The sequence below is a fragment of the Nerophis ophidion genome, linkage group LG11, assembly GCF_033978795.1.
Source record: "Nerophis ophidion isolate RoL-2023_Sa linkage group LG11, RoL_Noph_v1.0, whole genome shotgun sequence".
Classification (NCBI taxonomy): domain Eukaryota; kingdom Metazoa; phylum Chordata; class Actinopteri; order Syngnathiformes; family Syngnathidae; genus Nerophis; species Nerophis ophidion.
Window position 1 is genome coordinate 54,062,622 of NC_084621.1, and position 18,479 is coordinate 54,081,100.

Genomic DNA, 18,479 nt, shown 5'->3' on the forward strand with positions numbered 1-18,479 from the left:
TATTTTTGATATTTGAAAATAGACGTTAAACTTGCAAATGCTTTAATGCTGTCCGGTAACTGACTGCACCACTAGAGGGCGACATCTGCATGATGACAACAATGGCGTAGTGGCACATTTCTTTTGATTCTTGAAGAGTGGCAGAAGAAGACAGAAATGAGGCTAATAGGACACTTGTGAACATTGACAGCAGAGTGGTGAGTGGCTAGGAATGAAAGGCCCAAAATATTTCTGATGGATTTGTTCTATTGTATGAAGGCTGGTATAAGAATGTGATTATTTGCCCTATTTAAAAACAATATGCACACATGCATTATATAGTATGAGGTCAGATTCCTTCCGGCCTCATTAGGGTCTATGTGCCAAAGAGTAACAAACAAAGGCTATGTTGAGATACAACTTAGGTGAAACTAATCTTTTAATATTCTTACATGAGGCATTTTTAAGGGTCTTTTCTTGTGCTTTGCACAGCACTCGGGAGTATTTCACTTAAGATTTGATGTTGCTGATTTATTCTTTTCTCTGAACTTTATCTGAATTTAATCTCATTTGTACAGACAGGATGTTCTTGCGCTGTACAGACAAAAATATTTTCTTTTCTCGCAGAATCTTAGTCTGACCAAGACATGTTAGGAAACTATCCTAACTGACATTTTTCATCAATCCATTTTCTACTGCATCAAAGAGGCTAAATCCAATGTAGGTCAGGATACAAAAGGGATAAAAGCTATCTTTATTTATTTTATTTTTTTTCAAGTTCCCCTTTTAACCTTTTGATGTTGCTATATACTTTTTTTTAAATCACATTTTAAATTGTTGTTTCTCTTCTCCCCTCTAACACTTTTAGGTTCTAGACATAAAAAGTGTGTTATAGATAAAATGTTTGAGAAAAAACAAAGCCGTCTTTTCTGCTTTGTGATACAGTTGATAAAAGGAACACATTATGTAACATACTAAATATTGTCAATATTTGTATACTCATTTACCTCAATCATTAGATTTTGATAGATTTAGGAGCATTATGACAACTTTTTCCTCCAAGTACAACCATAATGACCAAAACAAAGCATAGTAGCGTGGTAGGCCTAAATAGTCATTATAAACAAGGCAGACGTTTTATTTAACAAATAGATTTAATATTTTTGGCCACTAACATTACACACCGTTGAACAGTAACTGTGTTTAAAAAATAAATTAAGTAATTCTTTGGCGTGTCTATGTTGGCCCTGCGATAATGTGGCGATTTGTCCAGGGTGTACCCCGCCTTCCAACCGAATGCAGCTGAGTTAGGCTCCAGCACCCCCGTGGCCCCGAAAGGGACAACGGTAGACAATGGATGGATTCTTTGGCGTACCACTAGTACACGTACAACAATTTAAGAATCCCTGTTAGACCATTGCTTTTTGTCCATTATTGTCTTGCAAAAAAACGTTTGCATGTCTTGCCCCATTCTCTGTTCATAAAATCCTTTAAACAAATGGCTACTAAGTGTTGCTAAATGTGGTGGGTGTAGCAACGATGTGAAAATAACATTTTTGATATACACCACTTTTAGTGTGAACACATTGCAACCATCCATTTTCTACTGCTTGTCCCTCTAGGTCAGGGGTGTCAAACTCAAATACAGAGTGGGCCGAAGTTTTAAACTGAACAAAGCCGCGGGCCAAGGTTGAACAAATTAATCTTTTAATAGGGACCCAAACAAGTTTTGCATTGAATATTGAACAAGCAAGGCTTATATAACTTTATAGTGACATGCAAAATCCAGTTTCAAATAATAATAATAATTAAAAGAAATATCAATGGTATAGGGCTTCACGGTGGCAGATGGGTTAGTGTGTCTGCCTCACAATACGAAGGTCCTGCAGTCCTGGGTTCAAATCCAGGCTCGGGATCTTTCTGTGTGGAGTTTGCATGTTCTCCCCGTGAATGCGTGGGTTCCCTCCGGGTACTCCGGCTTCCTCCCACTTCCAAAGACATGCACCTGGGGATAGGTTGATTGGCAACACTAAATTGGCCCTGGTGTGTGAATGTGAGTGTGAATGTTGTCTGTCTATCTGTGTTGGCCCTGCGATGAGGTGGCGACTTGTCCAGGGTGTACCCCGCCTTCCGCCCGACTGTAGCTGAGATAGGCGCCAGCGCCCCCCGCGACCCCAAAAGGGAATAAGCGGTAGAAATGGATGGATGGATGGATAGGCGCCAGCGCCCCCCGCAACCCCAAAAGGGAATAAGCGGTAGAAATGGATGGATCAATGGTATATCAAATGAAATTTAAATAAAAATGTAATGTCTCATTTCTATTTGCAGCCTTCTGAGGTAAATATCAAAATAAACTTTTTCCACAGGCTACTAATACATTTGAAAATAAATTAACAATAGTGAATGAATCAAATATTCAAGCCTTGAAGTAGCAAGAGAAAGTGCATGAATAAAGTGTTAATTGTTGCTCAGTTTGCTCCACTGATTTGCTTTAACACTGAATATGGAACAAGCAATAATTATATAACTTAATAGTGCAAAATCAACTTTCAAAAAAAAAAAACATCAATGGTAAAATGAATAAAATGTAAATAAAACATTTAATGCCTCTTTTCTATTTGCAGCCCTCTGAGGTAACTATCAACATTACATTTTTCCACAGGCTAATAAATCTTAAAATAACAATGAGATGGATGGGGTTCGGGGTGGGGGTGGGGTTAGGTGGTAGCGGGGGGTGCATATTGTAGTGTCCCGGAAGAGTTAGTGCTGCAAGGGGTTGTGGGTATTTGTTCTGTTGTGTCTATGTTGTGTTACGGTGCGGATGTTCTCCCAAAATGTGTTTGTCATTCTTGTTTGGTGTGGGTTCCCAGTGCGGCGCATATTTGTAACAGTGTTAAAGTTGTTTATATGGCCACCCTCAGTCTGATCTGTATGGCTGTTGAGCAAGTATGCTGGCATTCACTTAAGTGTGTGTATAAGTCGCATATATTATGTGACTGGGCCGGCACGCTGTTTGTATGGAGCAGGGGTGTCAAACTCAAATAAAGAGTGGGCCAGAATTTAAAACTGAACAAAGCCGCGGGCCAAATTAATTGAACAAATTAACCTTTTAATAGGGACCCAAGCTAGTTTTGCATTGAATATTGAACAAGCTAGGGAGTCAGGGTTTGGTGGTAGCGGGGTGTATATTGTAGTGTCCCAGAAGACTTAGTGCTGCAAGGGGTTCTGGGTATTTGTTCTGTTGTGTTTGTGTTGTGTTACGGTGCAGATGTTCTCCCGAAATATGTTTGTCATTCTTGTTTGGTGTGGGTTCACAGTGTGGCGCATATTTGTAACAGTGTTAAAGTTGTTCATACGGCCAACCTCAGTCTGACCTGTATGGCTGTTGAGCAAGTATGCTGGCATTCACTTACGTGTGTGTAAAAGCCGTAAATATTATCTGACTTGGCCGGCACGCTTTTTGTATGGAGCAGGGGTGTCAAACTCAAATAAAGAGTGGGCCAAAATTTAAAACTGAACAAAGCCGCGGGCCAAATTAATTGAACAAATTAACCTTTTAATAGGGACCCAAACTAGTTTTGCATTGAATATTGAACAAGCTAGGGAGTCAGGGTTTTTGGTGGTAGCGGGGTGTATATTGTAGCGTCCCAGAAGACTTAGTGCTGCAAGGGGTTCTGGGTATTTGTTCTGTTGTGTTTGTGTTGTGTTACGGTGCAGATGTTCTCCCGAAATATGTTTGTCATTCTTGTTTGGTGTGGGTTCACAGTGTGGCGCATATTTGTAACAGTGTTTAAGTAGTTCATACGGCCACCCTCATTGTGACCTGTATGGTTGTTGACCAAGTATGGCTTGCATTCACTTATGTGTGTGTAAAAGCCGTAAATATTATGTTACTGGACCGGCACACTGTTTGTATGGAGGAAAAGCAGACGTGAAAACGGGTTGTAGATAACGCTAAAGGCAATGTCCTTAAGGCCCGCTCCCAATATTGTTGTCCCGATGGAATTTGGGAGAAATTCGGAAGAATAGTTGTCCCGGGAGATTTTCGGGAGGGGCACTGAACTTCGGGACTGTCCCGGGAAAATCAGGAGCGTTGGCAAGTATGAGTATTAGCGGCGAATGCGGTGTTACCGCAGCACCACCGTTGTATAGTACCGGCGGGTCAGCTCTAATGTTAATTAGATATTGCCTCGAGGGCCAAATGAAATTACACGGCAGGCCAAATTTGGCCCGTGGGCCAGAGTTTGACACCCATGGTATGGAGGAAAAGCGGACGTGACAACATCCATCCATTTTCTACCGCTTATTCCCTTTTGGGGTGGAGGGGGGCGCTGGCGCCTATCTCAGCTACAATCGGGCGTAAGGCGGGCTAAAGGCAGTGCCTTATAGGCACGCCCCCAATATTGTTGTCCGGGTGGAAATCTGGAGAAATTCGGGAGAATGGTTGGAAAATCGGGAGAGTTGGCAAGTATGAGTATTAGCGGCGAATGCAGTGTTACAGCGGCTGTATCGTACCGGCGGGCCAGCTCTAATGTTAACCTGATATTGCCTCGAGGGCCAAATGAAATTACACGGCAGGCCAAATTTGGCCCGCGGGCCAGAGTTTGACACCCGTGGTATGGAGGAAAAGCGGACGTGACAACATCCATCCATTTTCTACCGCTTATTCCCTTTTGGGGTCGCGGGGGGCGCTGGCGCCTATCTCAGCTACAATCGGGCGTAAGGCGGGCTAAAGACAGCGCCTTATAGGCACGCCCCCAATATTGTTGTCCGGGTGGAAATCTGGAGAAATTCGGAAGAATGGTTGGAAAATCGGGAGAGTTGGCAAGTATGAGTATTAGCGGCGAATGCAGTGTTACAGCGGCTGTATCGTACCGGCGGGCCAGCTCTAATGTTAATGTGATATTGCCTCAAGGGCCAAATGAAATTACACGGCAGGCCAAATTTGGCCCGCGGGGCAGAGTTTGACACCCGTGGTATGGAGGAAAAGCGGACATGACAACATCCATCCATCCATTTTCTACCGCTTATTCCCTTTTGGGGTTGCGGGAGGGGGGCCTATCTCAGCTACAATCGGGCGTAAGGCGGGCTAAAGGCGGCGCCTTATAGGCACGCCCCCAATTTTGTTGTCCGGGTGGAAATCTGGAGAAATTCGGGAGAATGGTTGGAAAATCGGGAGAGTTGGCAAGTATGAGTATTAGCGGCGAATGCAGTGTTACAGCGGCTGTATCGTACCGACGGGCCAGCTCTAATGTTAACCTGATATTGCCTCGAGGGCCAAATGAAATTACACGGCAGGCCAAATTTGGCCCGTGGGCCAGAGTTTGACACCCATGGTATGGAGGAAAAGCGGACGTGACAACATCCATCCATTTTCTACCGCTTATTCCCTTTTGGGGTCGAGGGGGGCGCTGGCGCCTATCTCAGCTACAATCGGGCGTAAGGCGGGCTAAAGGCAGTGCCTTATAGGCACGCCCCCAATATTGTTGTCCGGGTGGAAAGTTGGAGAAATTCGGGAGAATGGTTGGAAAATCGAGAGAGTTGGCAAGTATGAGTATTAGCGGCGAATGCAGTGTTACAGCGGCTGTATCGTACCGGCGGGCCAGCTCTAATGTTAACCTGATATTGCCTCGAGGGCCAAATGAAATTACACGGCAGGCCAAATTTGGCCCGCGGGCCAGAGTTTGACACCCGTGGTATGGAGGAAAAGCGGACGTGACAACATCCATCCATTTTCTACCGCTTATTCCCTTTTGGGGTCGAGGGGGGCGCTGGCGCCTATCTCAGCTACAATCGGGCGTAAGGCGGGCTAAAGGCAGTGCCTTATAGGCACGCCCCCAATATTGTTGTCCGGGTGGAAATTTGGAGAAATTCGGGAGAATGGTTGGAAAATCGAGAGAGTTGGCAAGTATGAGTATTAGCGGCGAATGCAGTGTTACAGCGGCTGTATCGTACCGGCGGGCCAGCTCTAATGTTAATGTGATATTGCCTCGAGGGCCAAATGAAATTACACGGCAGGCCAAATTTGGCCCGCGGGCCAGAGTTTGACACCCGTGGTATGGAGGAAAAGCGGACGTGACAACATCCATCCATCCATTTTCTACCGCTTATTCCCTTTTGGGGTTGAGGGGGGGGGCTATCTCAGCTACAATCGGGCGTAAGGCGGGCTAAAGGCAGTGCCTTATAGGCACGCCCCCAATATTGTTGTCCGGGTGGAAATCTGGAGAAATTCGGCAGAATGGTGGGAAAATCGGGAGAGTTGGCAAGTATGAGTATTAGCGGCGAATGCAGTGTTACAGCGGCTGTATCGTACCGGCGGGCCAGCTCTAATGTTAATTTGATATTGCCTCAAGGGCCAAATGAAATTTGCAATGGCGGGCAAAATTTGGCCCGCGGGCCAGAGTTTGACACCCGTGGTATGGAGGAAAAGCGGACGTGACAACATCCATCCATTTTCTACCGCTTATTCCCTTTTGGGGTCGCGGGGGGCGCTGGCGCCTATCTCAGCTACAATCGGGCGTAAGGCGGGCTAAAGACAGCGCCTTATAGGCACGCCCCCAATATTGTTGTCCGGGTGGAAATCTGGAGAAATTCGGGAGAATGGTTGGAAAATCGGGAGAGTTGGCAAGTATGAGTATTAGCGGCGAATGCAGTGTTACAGCGGCTGTATCGTACCGGCGGGCCAGCTCTAATGTTAACCTGATATTGCCTCGAGGGCCAAATGAAATTACACGGCAGGCCAAATTTGGCCCGCGGGCCAGAGTTTGACACCCGTGGTATGGAGGAAAAGCGGACGTGACAACATCCATCCATCCATTTCTACCGCTTATTCCCTTTTGGGGTTGAGGGGGGGGGGGCCTATCTCCGCTACAATCGGGCGTAAGGCGGGCTAAAGGCAGCGCCTTATAGGCACGCCCCCAATATTGTTGTCCGGGTGGAAATCTGGAGAAATTCGGAAGAATGGTTGGAAAATCGGGAGAGTTGGCAAGTATGAGTATTAGCGGCGAATGCAGTGTTACAGCGGCTGTATCGTACCGGCGGGCCAGCTCTAATGTTAATTTGATATTGCCTCAAGGGCCAAATGAAATTTGCAATGGCGGGCAAAATTTGGCCCGCGGGCCAGAGTTTGACACCCGTGGTATGGAGGAAAAGCGGACGTGACAACATCCATCCATTTTCTACCGCTTATTCCCTTTTGGGGTCGCGGGGGGCGCTGGCGCCTATCTCAGCTACAATCGGGCGTAAGGCGGGCTAAAGACAGTGCCTTATAGGCACGCCCCCAATATTGTTGTCCGGGTGGAAATCTGGAGAAATTCGGGAGAATGGTTGGAAAATCGGGAGAGTTGGCAAGTATGAGTATTAGCGGCGAATGCAGTGTTACAGCGGCTGTATCGTACCGGCGGGCCAGCTCTAATGTTAATGTGATATTGCCTCAAGGGCCAAATGAAATTTGCACAGCGGGCCAAGTTTGGCACCCCGGGCCAGAGTTTGACACCAATAAACTATATGATTTGTCTGAGAAGCTGGACAGGACAAAAAAAAAACTATAAAAAAACAATGGGGCAACAACAAAAAAAGGATGCACTGTGCCTTTAAAAGATGACACCTCCCAGTAGTGGCTCAGTGCAGGCTGAGTTTGCTTTAAACCAACAGTGTGGCTGCTAAGCACACACACACTGTTGTCTAGTGCAAACAGGAAGAGAGCGGAGCACACACACTCCAAAGTACCAATATTTTGTATTTACTTATTGTTTTTGGAGCAGGTGAGTCAGTAGTTCATGTCATTAAGTTACACTTTGTGACGTCACTCCGACAAGTTGGCTTTATTGCTGATGTTTGCCCCAAACTGCGCCAGCAGGTGTGTCGAGTCTCACCTGTTGCCGCCGTGTGTCCCCCGACAGGAACATGCATCATCGGCACCACTTTGCACCGAGTTGACCGCTTCCCGGCGTGGTGTAGAGAGCAGGTGGATCCTGCTCGCCGTCTCACCTTTATGGGGAACCAGGTGGAGAAACTAACGCACTTGAATTACGTGGAAGTGCCGACGTCGGATCCCAACGGCTTCGACCCGGACGAAGAGGGACCGCGCATCGGCGTCTCCTACATTTTCTCCAATGACGCGGACGACGACGACGACGACAACGACGAGCATTCGGACGCTTTCCCCCCCGAACACCCGCAGGCGACGCACGACGAGAAGCCGTTCGACCCCCGGGACGAGCTGGGGTGCTCGGTGCTCTTCCGGGAGGAGAGCGTGTTCGAGCGGAGCGGCGGCGGCGCCACGCACAGCGCGGAGAGTCTGCTGAACAAGTGCAAGCCGGGGGACCTGCTGGAGTTTGTGGCCACCGGGCAGTACCCGCACTGGGCCGTGTACGTGGGGGACTTCCAGGTGGTCCACCTGCACCGCGCCGAGATCAAAAACAGCTTCCTCACCGACGTGAGCCAGGGCAAGAAGGGCCGCATCGTCAACGGTCTGTACCGCTACCGCGCGCTCACGCCGGAGCTCATCGTGCGCAACGCCGTGGACCATGTGGGCTCCAGGGACCGGGAACTGTACTGGAGGAACTCCGAGTGCTTCGCCGCCTGGTGCCGCTTTGGGAAGCGCGAGTTCAAGATCGGCGGGGAGATTAGGATCGGAAAGCAGCCATACAAATTGAGACTACACTTCTCCGAGAAGAAGGAGCACGTGTTGGAGTTCCAGAGTCTGGAGGATGTGATCATGGAGCGGAGGAGGAACGAGCAGATAGGGAAGGATGCTGTGATGCAGGAACTCGCCAATCACCTGAACGCAGCACAGGACTTTAAAGAGTCTTATGGCACCTGATGCTCGTCATAGTGCTCTGTGCCGTGCACTTTGACACTACTTTCCACCAGCAATACACACTCCTGTTATTTTCCTACCATTTAGCAGCTTAAAGGCCTATTGAAATGAGATTTTCTTATTCAAACGGGGATAGCAGGTCCATTCTATGTGTCATACTTGATCATTTTGCGATATTGCCATATTTTTGCTAAAAGGATTTAGCAGAGAACATCGACGATAAAGTTTGCAACTTTTGGTCGCTAACAGAAAAGCCCTGCCTTTACCGGAAGTCGCAGACGATGATGGCTCCTCACACCCTCACATTGTTTTTAATGGGAGCCTCCAACAAAAAGAGCTATTCGGACCGAGAAAACGACAATTTCCCCATTAATTTGAGCAAGGATGAAATATTTGTGTTTGAGGATATTGATAGCAACGGACTAGGAAAAAAAAAGTTTAAAAAAACGCGATTGCATTGGGACGGATTCAGATGCTTTTAGACACATTTACTAGGATAATTCTGGAAAATCATTTATCTTTCTATTGTGTTGCTAATGTTTTAGTGAGTTTAACAGTACCTGATAGTCGGAGGTGTGTGTCCACGGGTGTCCTGATGCCAGTGTCTCAGGGGAGTCGACGGCAGCTTTATGGACGGGGCAAGCTCAGCTGATCTCCGGTAAGAAGCGACTTTTTAACCACAATTTTCTCACCGAAACCTGCCGGTTGACATTCCGTTGTGATTCACGTTCGCTGATCTATAGTAAATTTTCACCTCCGTGAATTTTAAACAAGGAATCACCGTGTGTTTGTGTGGCTAAAGCTTCCCAACTCCATCTTGCTACTTTGACTTCTCCAATATTAATTGAACAAATTGCAAAAGATTCAGCAACACAGATGTCCAAAATACTGTGTAATTATGCCGTTAAAGCAGACGACATTTAGCTGTGTGTGTGCGTAGCGCTCATATTTCTTAAAAACCCGTGACGTCTTGCGTACACGTCATCATTACACAACGTTTTCAAGACAAAACTCCCGGGAAATTTAAAATTGCAATTTAGTAAACTAAAAAGGCTGTATTGGCATGTGTTGCAATGTTAATATTTCATCATTGATATATAAACTATGAGACTGCGTTGTGGGTAGTAGTGGGTTTCAGTAGGCCTTTAATCATCTGCTTAGCTGGCAGCACTGTGGGACAGGGGTTAGTGCGTGTGCCTCACAATATAAAGGTCCTGAGTTCAATCCCGAGCTCTGGATCTTTCTGTGTGGAGTTTGCATGTTCTCCCCGTGACTACCCTCTGGTTTCCTCCCACCTCCAAAAACATGCACCTGATTGATTGGCAACACTTAATTGGCCCTCGTGTGTGAGTGTGAAAGTTGTCCGCGGTGAGATGGCGACTTGTCCAGGGTGTAACCAGCCTACCGCAAGACTGCAGCTGAGATGGGCTCCAGCGACCTCAGAAACAAGCGGTAGAACATGGATTGATCTGCTAAGCTTCATGTCTAATGTCTCACGTACACAGGAATAAAAGCGCCTGAAAGGAGATAAAAGCCAAAATGTAAAATACCCCTGGATAGTTATATTGATTGCCAATGTCTGCATATATGAATGAAATCAACTCGGGCTGTCAACCTTAATAAATAACTCATGTGATTAATTACAATTTTTTTTTGCATCAATTATGAACATACCAGGATTAATTATGCTATTTATTGTGACCAGACAAGCTCTTTTAACTAAGGTTGATAGGCAACACTAAATCGGCCCTATATTTGTGAATGTTGTCTGTCTGAGTTGGCCCTGCGACTTGTCCAGAGTGTACACTGCCTTCCGCCCGGAAGCTCTTTTACTTAGTGTTAAGATCGATGCGTACAAACATGAGTAAGGACACTCCGACTGTTGTGCTCACTGGCAAATTTCACTCCAAAATGCAGCCTCAATCAGGGGTGTCAAATTAATTTTACAATCAGGGGCTACATTGAGGAAAATCTACTCCCAAGTGGGCTGGACTGATATAATCACGGCACGATAACCTAAAAATAAAGACAACTTCAAAATTGTTTTCTTTGTTTAAAAATACAACAAACACATTTTGAAATTGTACAAATCATAATGATTTTTTACACGTACATGTTGCGGTTGGTAATATTCTATCTTCATTTGTCGTTATTTATATTTTCTGAATAAAATGTGATAATGTTCATTAGTAAACTCTTTGATGTTAATTTTCAATCTATCAAGTTAAAAAAATTATATCAAAATTAAATTAACGTATATTTATGTACAAACCCCGTTTCCATATGAGTTGGGAAATTGTGTTAGATGTAAATATAAACGGAATACAATGATTTGCAAATCCTTTTCAACCCATATTCAATTAAATGCACTACAAAGACAATATATTTGATGTTCAAACTCATAAACTTTATTTTTTTGGGCAAATGATAATTAACTTTGAATTTCATGGCTGCAACACATGCCAAAGTAGTTGGGAAAGGATATGTTCACCACTGTGTTACATCACCTTTTCTTTTAACAACACTCAATAAACGTTTGGGAACTGAGGAAACTAATTGTTGAAGCTTTGAAAGTGGAATTCTTTCCCATTCTTGTTTTATGTTGAGCTTCAATTGTTCCAACAGTCCGGGGTCTCCGCTGTCGTATTTTACGCTTCATAATGCGCCACACATTTTCGATGGGAGACAGATCTGGACTGCAGGCGGGCCAGGAAAGTACCCGCACTCTTTTTTTACAAAGCCACGCTGTGGTAACACGTGCTGAATGTGGCTTGGCATTGTCTTGCTGAAATAAGCAGGGACGTCCATGAAAAAGACGGTACTTAGCAGCATATGTTGTTCCAAAACCTGTATGTACCTTTCAGCATTAATGGTGCCTTCACAGATGTGCAAGTTACCCATGCCTTGGGCACTAATGCATCCCCATACCATCACAGATGCTGACTTTTGAACTTTGCGTCGATAACAGCCTGGATGGTTCACTTCCCCTTTGGTCCGGATGACACGATTTTGAATATTTCCAAAAACAATTTGAAATGTGGACTCGTCACACCACAGAACACTTTTCCACTTTGGATCAGTCCATCTTAGAGGATCTTGGACCCAGAGAAGCTGGCGTCGTTTCTGGATGTTGTTGATAAATAGCTTTTGCTTTGCATAGTAGAGCTTTAACTTGCACCTAGAGATGTAGCGACGCACTGTATTAAGTGACAGTGGTTTTCTGAAGTGTTCCTGAGCCCATGTGGTGATATCTTTTAGAGATTGATGTCGGTTTTTGATACATTGCCGTCTGAGGGATCCCAGGTCACGGTCATTCAATGTTGGTTTCTGGCCATGCTGCTTACTTGGAGTGATTTCTCCAGATTCTCTGAACATTTTGATGATATTATGGACCAAAGGTGTTGAAATCCCTAAATTTCTTGCAATTGCACTTTGATAAATGTTGTTCTTAAACTGTTTGACTATTTGCTCACGCAGTTGTGGACAAAGGGGTGTACCTCGCCCATTCTTTGTTGTGAAAGACAGAGCATTTTTTGGAAAGCTGTTTTTATACCCAATCATGGCACCCACCTGTTCCCAATTAGCCTGCACACCTGTGGGATGTTCCAAATAAGTGATGAGCATTCCTCAACTTTATCAGTATTTATTGCCACCTTTCCCAACTTCTTTGTTACGTGTTGCTGGCATCAAATTCTAAAGTTAATGATTATTTGCAAAAATAAATTGTTTATCAGTTTGAACATCAAATATGTTGTCTTTGTAGCATATTCAACGGAATATGGGTTGAAAATGATTTGCAAATCATTGTATTCAGTTTGTATTTACATCTAACACAATTTCCCAATTCTTATGGAAACGGGGTTTGTAGTTTGATCATTTTTCCCGACTGATGTACTAACATCATGTGGTTTATTTTGTACCTATATAGCATCATCTGCAAAGATACAAAGAATTGCTATTGTGACATCCAGTGGACACATTTACAACAGCAGTTTTTTTTTAATTAAAACGTTTCCGGTTAATTTTTATACTTAGCAAACTTCCCACGGGCCGGATAAAACCTGTACCCGGGCCTGATGCGGCCCCTGGGCCGTACGTTTGACACCCCTGGCCTGACTGGATTTTAGATGAAACTTACCAAGTTTTGTGCAAATACATATCATGCATTCACTAAAACGTGTAAAACCGCTTCTGGATGACATTCTCACAACAAAGTTGCATTTGTCTATGAATATTGTTTTTTTTTTTCTAAAGCATTTTTTCAGTATGCACACGCAATCACCTGTGATTAATCCAAATTCCAAAATGTTATTACGGAAGAAAAAAAAATCACAGCCCCAAAAACATTGAAAAAGTCTGTTTAACTATATAGTTTATTGTCACCTGGAATTACATTTTCTTAGTTGAACGTAACACATTAAGTTGACATGAAAAGTCTCATTTTCATTTCAACCCTTACAAAGATCTGACTGCGCCCAAAGATCCTACAACAGAATTATACGAAAACTGAAGACATTTACTCAGCCTGAAACCATTTCAATCATACACAGTACAGGCCAAAAGTTTGGACACACCTCCTCATTCAATGCATTTTCTTTGTTTTCATGACTACTTACATTGCAGATTGTCACTGAATGAATCAAAAATATGAATGAACACATGTGGAGTTTTGTACTTAACAAAAAAAAGGTGAAATAACTGAAAAACATGTTTTATATTCTAGTTTCTTTAAAATAGCCACCCTTTGATTACTTTTTTTGCAAACTCTTGGCATTCTCTCTTAACTCCACGTGTTCATTCATAGTTTTAATGTCTTTAGTGACAATCTACAACGTAAATATTCATGAAAATAAAGAAAAGGCATGGAAATGAGGTGTGTCCAAACCTTTGGTCTGTACTTTGTATGTATGTATATATATATATATATATATATATATATATATATATATATATATATATATATATATATATATATATATATATATATATATATATATATATATATATGTGTATATATATGTATGTACACATACAATATACATATAACACAAGTCACATTTTTAGAGAGTATGATTCCAGTTTACATCTAGAATGCCAATGATGACTGAAATATATAAATGAAAATTTAACATTTGTTTGCAAAAACGACAATGCGAGAGACGATGGGAAGTCACTTTGCTATACAAATTGTTCAATGAGCACAATAATTGTGTTTCTCACCTTTATCAAAGTGCTGTGACTTGCAACTTTTTTTTTTTGGCCCCACGTGGGCTTATTTTGCATTTACAGTTCATTTTTACAGCACAGAGTCCCCAAAGTATGGGAGTCTTTGCGGAGCACTGTTTGTCACGCTCCATATGATTGGCTCTAACATAAGGGTCAACATTTTGTGTCAAATTTGATCCAAAAAACAAATCTAAAGGACAAATGGGGCTTACACACGACATCATTACCCAGCCTTGTACTTTGCAGCCACTTTTCTGGAGTCATCTGTTTAATTTTTGAGGGGAAAATAATAGTATGGAAATAAATAAATACATATATATTTGACTGATGTTTGTCTCATTTTTAGTACAAGCTAAATTATTTAGTCTTTTTTTTTTTTTTAGCATTTTATTAACTTGTGTTCAACCTGCTCAGGACATTTTTTTTCTCCCACCAGTACTAATGGAAGATAAGTCATTTCTTTGAGTTGCCACAGGCTTGAAATGTTCTTCGCCCTTATTTGGCTTTCTTCCCTTCCTTTAGAACTGCAGAGTTCATTTAGTTAAGTCGTACACGCACCTTTTATTTGGCAATAGTCCTAAACAAGCAAAAAACCTGTCACTTAGTCATCGTTGTTTTAAAACAATGGAACTGATGGGTTGTAACTGAGCTGCCAGCAGGGAATGGCCACGAAAAAATGAGATCTACCTGGAAATGTTATGGTCTTAATGCAGAAACAACACCGTATTTCCTCTCTCCTTGCATGTTTTCATGCCTGTTGTGTTTTTTTGTGCAGGTCATGTCCCAAAAGAGCTAAAAAAAGATCATGCATGAGAGCCGCTAACTCGCGGAAGAGCTGCTGGACACATTAGCATTTATTCAATTCTCTATGGTCTGTCACTGTGCTCAAATAGGAAACGTGCGTGATGCATATTTATGATAATATTTTGGTAACAGCAACAGAATGGGGACTGCATGGGGGAGAAGCGCACCCTATTTAAACCGCTGTCTAAGGAATTGATGCAATTAAGAATAAGAAGTGACCTTTTTCTTTCGTGTTTGCAGCACAATCACAAGACGTCGCACACATGGACAGTGGAGAGTAATAGAAAATTGAGAACAAGAACATCAAAATATTAACTCTGCATTAATGTTTCACTCTCATGGGGGCAGAGGGTTGTTAGAGAAACAGAAGACTTAAGATGAAACGAGGATTTATGTATGGCAGGGGTGTCAAACTCATTTGAGATCGGGGGCCACATGGAGAAAATCCTACTCCCAAGTGGGCCGGACTGTTAAAATCACGGCACGATAACTTTAAAATAAAGGCCACTTCAGATTGTTTTCTTTGTTTAAAAATAGAACAGGCCTGCGATGAGGTGGCGACTTGTCCAGGGTGTACCCTGCCTTCCGCCCGATTGTAGCTGAGATAGGCGCCAGCGCCCCCCGCCACCCCGAAAGGGAATAAGCGGTAGAAAATGGATGGATGGAAAAATAGAACAGGCACATTTTGAAAATGTACAAATCATAGTGTTTTTTTTTGTTTTTTTTTACACTTACATGTTGCGGTTAATTGTACTCTACCTTTAGAATAGAATAGTATAGAATAGAAAGTACTTTATTGATCCCTGGGGGAAATTCAGCACCACAGTTCGCTCACAATAGACAATAATAATAATAATAATAATAAATAATATATCAATAGTATGAATTTATTCTACATATATTCTACATTTAAGTGCAGTTAAGGAACACATGCATTATACAGTCTGATGGCTGTCTGTATAAAGGACCTCCTGTGTCGTTCCATGTTGCATTTAGGGAGTCTGAGCCTTCCACTAAACGTGCTCATTCTCTCCGCAAGGTCCGAGTGTAGTGGGTGGGAGGTGTTGTCCATAATGACTAGGAGTTTTGCTAGACTTCTCCTCTCTGACACCACCGCCAGAAAATCCAGCTCCACTCCCACCACGTTACTGGCCTTCTCTACCAACTTGTCCAGTCTGTTTGTGTCCCTCACTCTCAGCCCGCTGCCCCAGCAAGCCACGGCGTACAAGAAGGCGCCCGCCACCACCGACTCCTAGAACATCTTCAACATCTTTGTACAGACGTTGAAAGATCCTAGCCTCCTGAGGAAGTAGAGGCGGCTCTGTCCCTTCCTGCAGAGGGCCTCAGCGTGTTTTGACCCATTCAGCTTATTGATTATTTATACTTTATTTGTTATTTATACTTTCTGAATAAATTATGTTCATCAGTCAACTCATTGGTGTTACTTTTCAGTCTATCAAGATAAAAAAATAATATCGAAATCAAATTACAGAATGTTATTTATGTGGTTTGCTCATTTTCCTCGACTGGTGCACGATCGTGGTTTATTTCTTTTTTTACATGTGTAGCATTATCTACAGAGATACAAATAATTGCTACTGTGACATCTAGTGGCCACATATAAAACTGCGATTTCCTTCATTCCAAAATGTTGGCTCATTTTTATACTTGGCAAACTCATCTCGTGGGCCTGATGAAACCTGTTTGCGGGCCAAAGCCGTACGTTTGACACCCCTGATATATGCAGTCAAAGCGATGGTGGGTTGTTAACTTATTTTTACACCTGAGTGACAATGAAGATGACGTGGTTCAACTTTGTCTTCTGTCGCTGAAATAGATTGGAAAAAAAAAAACTAATTTGGAAATTGAACAGAGGTTACCTTGCTTTGTGACTTGCAGCTTTGTGTATGTCCCGCCTCTCTGCGCTGTCATTGGCTGCCTATACAGCCACCCTTGTTGCATCAATGCAATGAAAAAGGTGTCAGTCATGATCGCGTCACTACTGACTGGACAAAATATCACAACACGACGTCACGTAAAGATAGATACTGTAAATAGTACTTTATTGATTCCTTCAGGAGAGTTCCCTCAGAAAAAGCCTGGTAACTAAATATTTACTGTATATATATATATATATATATACAGTATTTCCTTGAATTGCCGCAGGGCATATAGTATGCACTTGCCTTGAATTACTGCCGGGTCAAACTCGCTTCCCAAAATAATTAGCACATGCTTAGCATTACCGCCGGGTCAAACTCGTGACGTCACGAGTGACACTTCCCCTGTCATCATTTTCAAAATGGAGGAGGCTGATTTCAATACCGGTAATTTGAAATCGCATAAAGGGAAGAAGATTAAGAGCTATTCAGTAGGATTTAAGGTCTAAGCTTACATCACACTCAATTTTTTACTGCATACCTTTGGTAAGTGCCGGAGTGAGAAGAGGTTTTAAAATAATTAGCGCATGCTTACTTTTACCGCATGCCTTTGGTAAGCGCAAGAGTGAGAAAAGGTTTTCAATTAATTAGCGCCCCGGCAGCAATTCAAGGAAATACGGTATTCACACATTTCCACATGTCCACCACATTTTTCAGATTTGTTTACCCATTTGTAATAAATAAATAATTATTCAAAAATCCCCACTTGGCACATTTCTCAACCGATTCAAACCATTTTATTTGTCCCTGACATTAAAACCTTTTTTTTTTTAAGGTTTTAAAAATTCCCGCATTTCTCAGTATTTTGCTTGATGCTACTGTTAATCAATTGTTATCATGTAAACTTTTTTTTGTTGGCAATTTTTTTATGCATACTGATCGGAGTCCAATATTTTGTTACTTGACCCATGCTTTTGTAACAAACAGTTCAGGGTGTCCCAAGTTACCACAGAAATGTTAGGTAAGGAGGAGGAGTTTTGTCCCTCCAGAGTTGCCGTAGGGCAGTGACGTACGAGGTCTATAAAAAGGTGGATTGTTGAAGAGAGTGAGGAATTGACGTTGAAGAAAAAAAATCTGGTGCCCTCGTAGTTAGCATGTTGTCGGCACAGTCAGCAGATAGAGAGTTTTAATCTTTGTCGGGACAAGTCTGAGTGGAGTTAACATATACGCAGATCACGCTCTGTACGTAGGGCAGGACAACCCGGTAAGGGCCTCGTTTTGCATGAAGAAGCACACTAAAGTGTAAATTATTGAATGACAAGGCGCTTCATACGATATCTTAGCCCAAATGTATTCCCGGCCAGGTCATGCTCTGTTACTGATTAAAATATGAAAACAAAATTTACTTTGTCACATCCGGTGGCTCAGTGGCCGACGTAATTAATACTTGCAGTGCAAAGCTGAATATCTTGGGCTGGAACCCTGCTCGTGGTTGAAATTTCGGTATGTTTTTTTTTTTTAAATGTATGTTTTAATGATGTTAAAATAGTTTAAAACACTGAACTTCATGATATTATTAAAAAAAAATGGTCTGTTACAAAATGATGCTGATGATCAAATATGTTGGATGAGTGATAGATATAAATCCATTAAATATATTATTATCCTGGAAATTCATTGTGTTGCTGAAGGTAATATAATTGATATGGTACTGGATAGCCATGATTTCAGCCTTTCAAACTTCCTCTTGCACAACCAATTTTTGACCT

At 42.8% G+C, this 18,479-nt stretch overlaps 1 protein-coding gene across 3 annotated transcripts; it reads left to right on the forward strand.

Annotated features, from left to right (window-relative positions):
* Positions 1-7,589: 7,589 nt before the first annotated feature.
* lratd2b (LRAT domain containing 2b) lies at positions 7,590-13,764 on the forward strand. 3 transcript variants are annotated; one of them, XM_061916256.1, is made up of 2 exons: positions 7,590-7,742; positions 7,835-13,764. In XM_061916256.1, exon 2 carries the CDS (start codon positions 7,973-7,975, stop codon positions 8,801-8,803), a length of 831 nt encoding a protein of 276 aa, XP_061772240.1. In that variant the 5' UTR covers positions 7,590-7,742; positions 7,835-7,972; the 3' UTR covers positions 8,804-13,764. The 3 variants fall into 3 exon arrangements, with proteins under 3 accessions (XP_061772240.1, XP_061772239.1, XP_061772241.1); XM_061916255.1 differs by having other exon boundaries at positions 7,881-13,764; XM_061916257.1 differs by having other exon boundaries at positions 7,593-7,742; positions 7,838-13,764.
* The last annotated feature ends 4,715 nt before the right edge of the window (positions 13,765-18,479 follow it).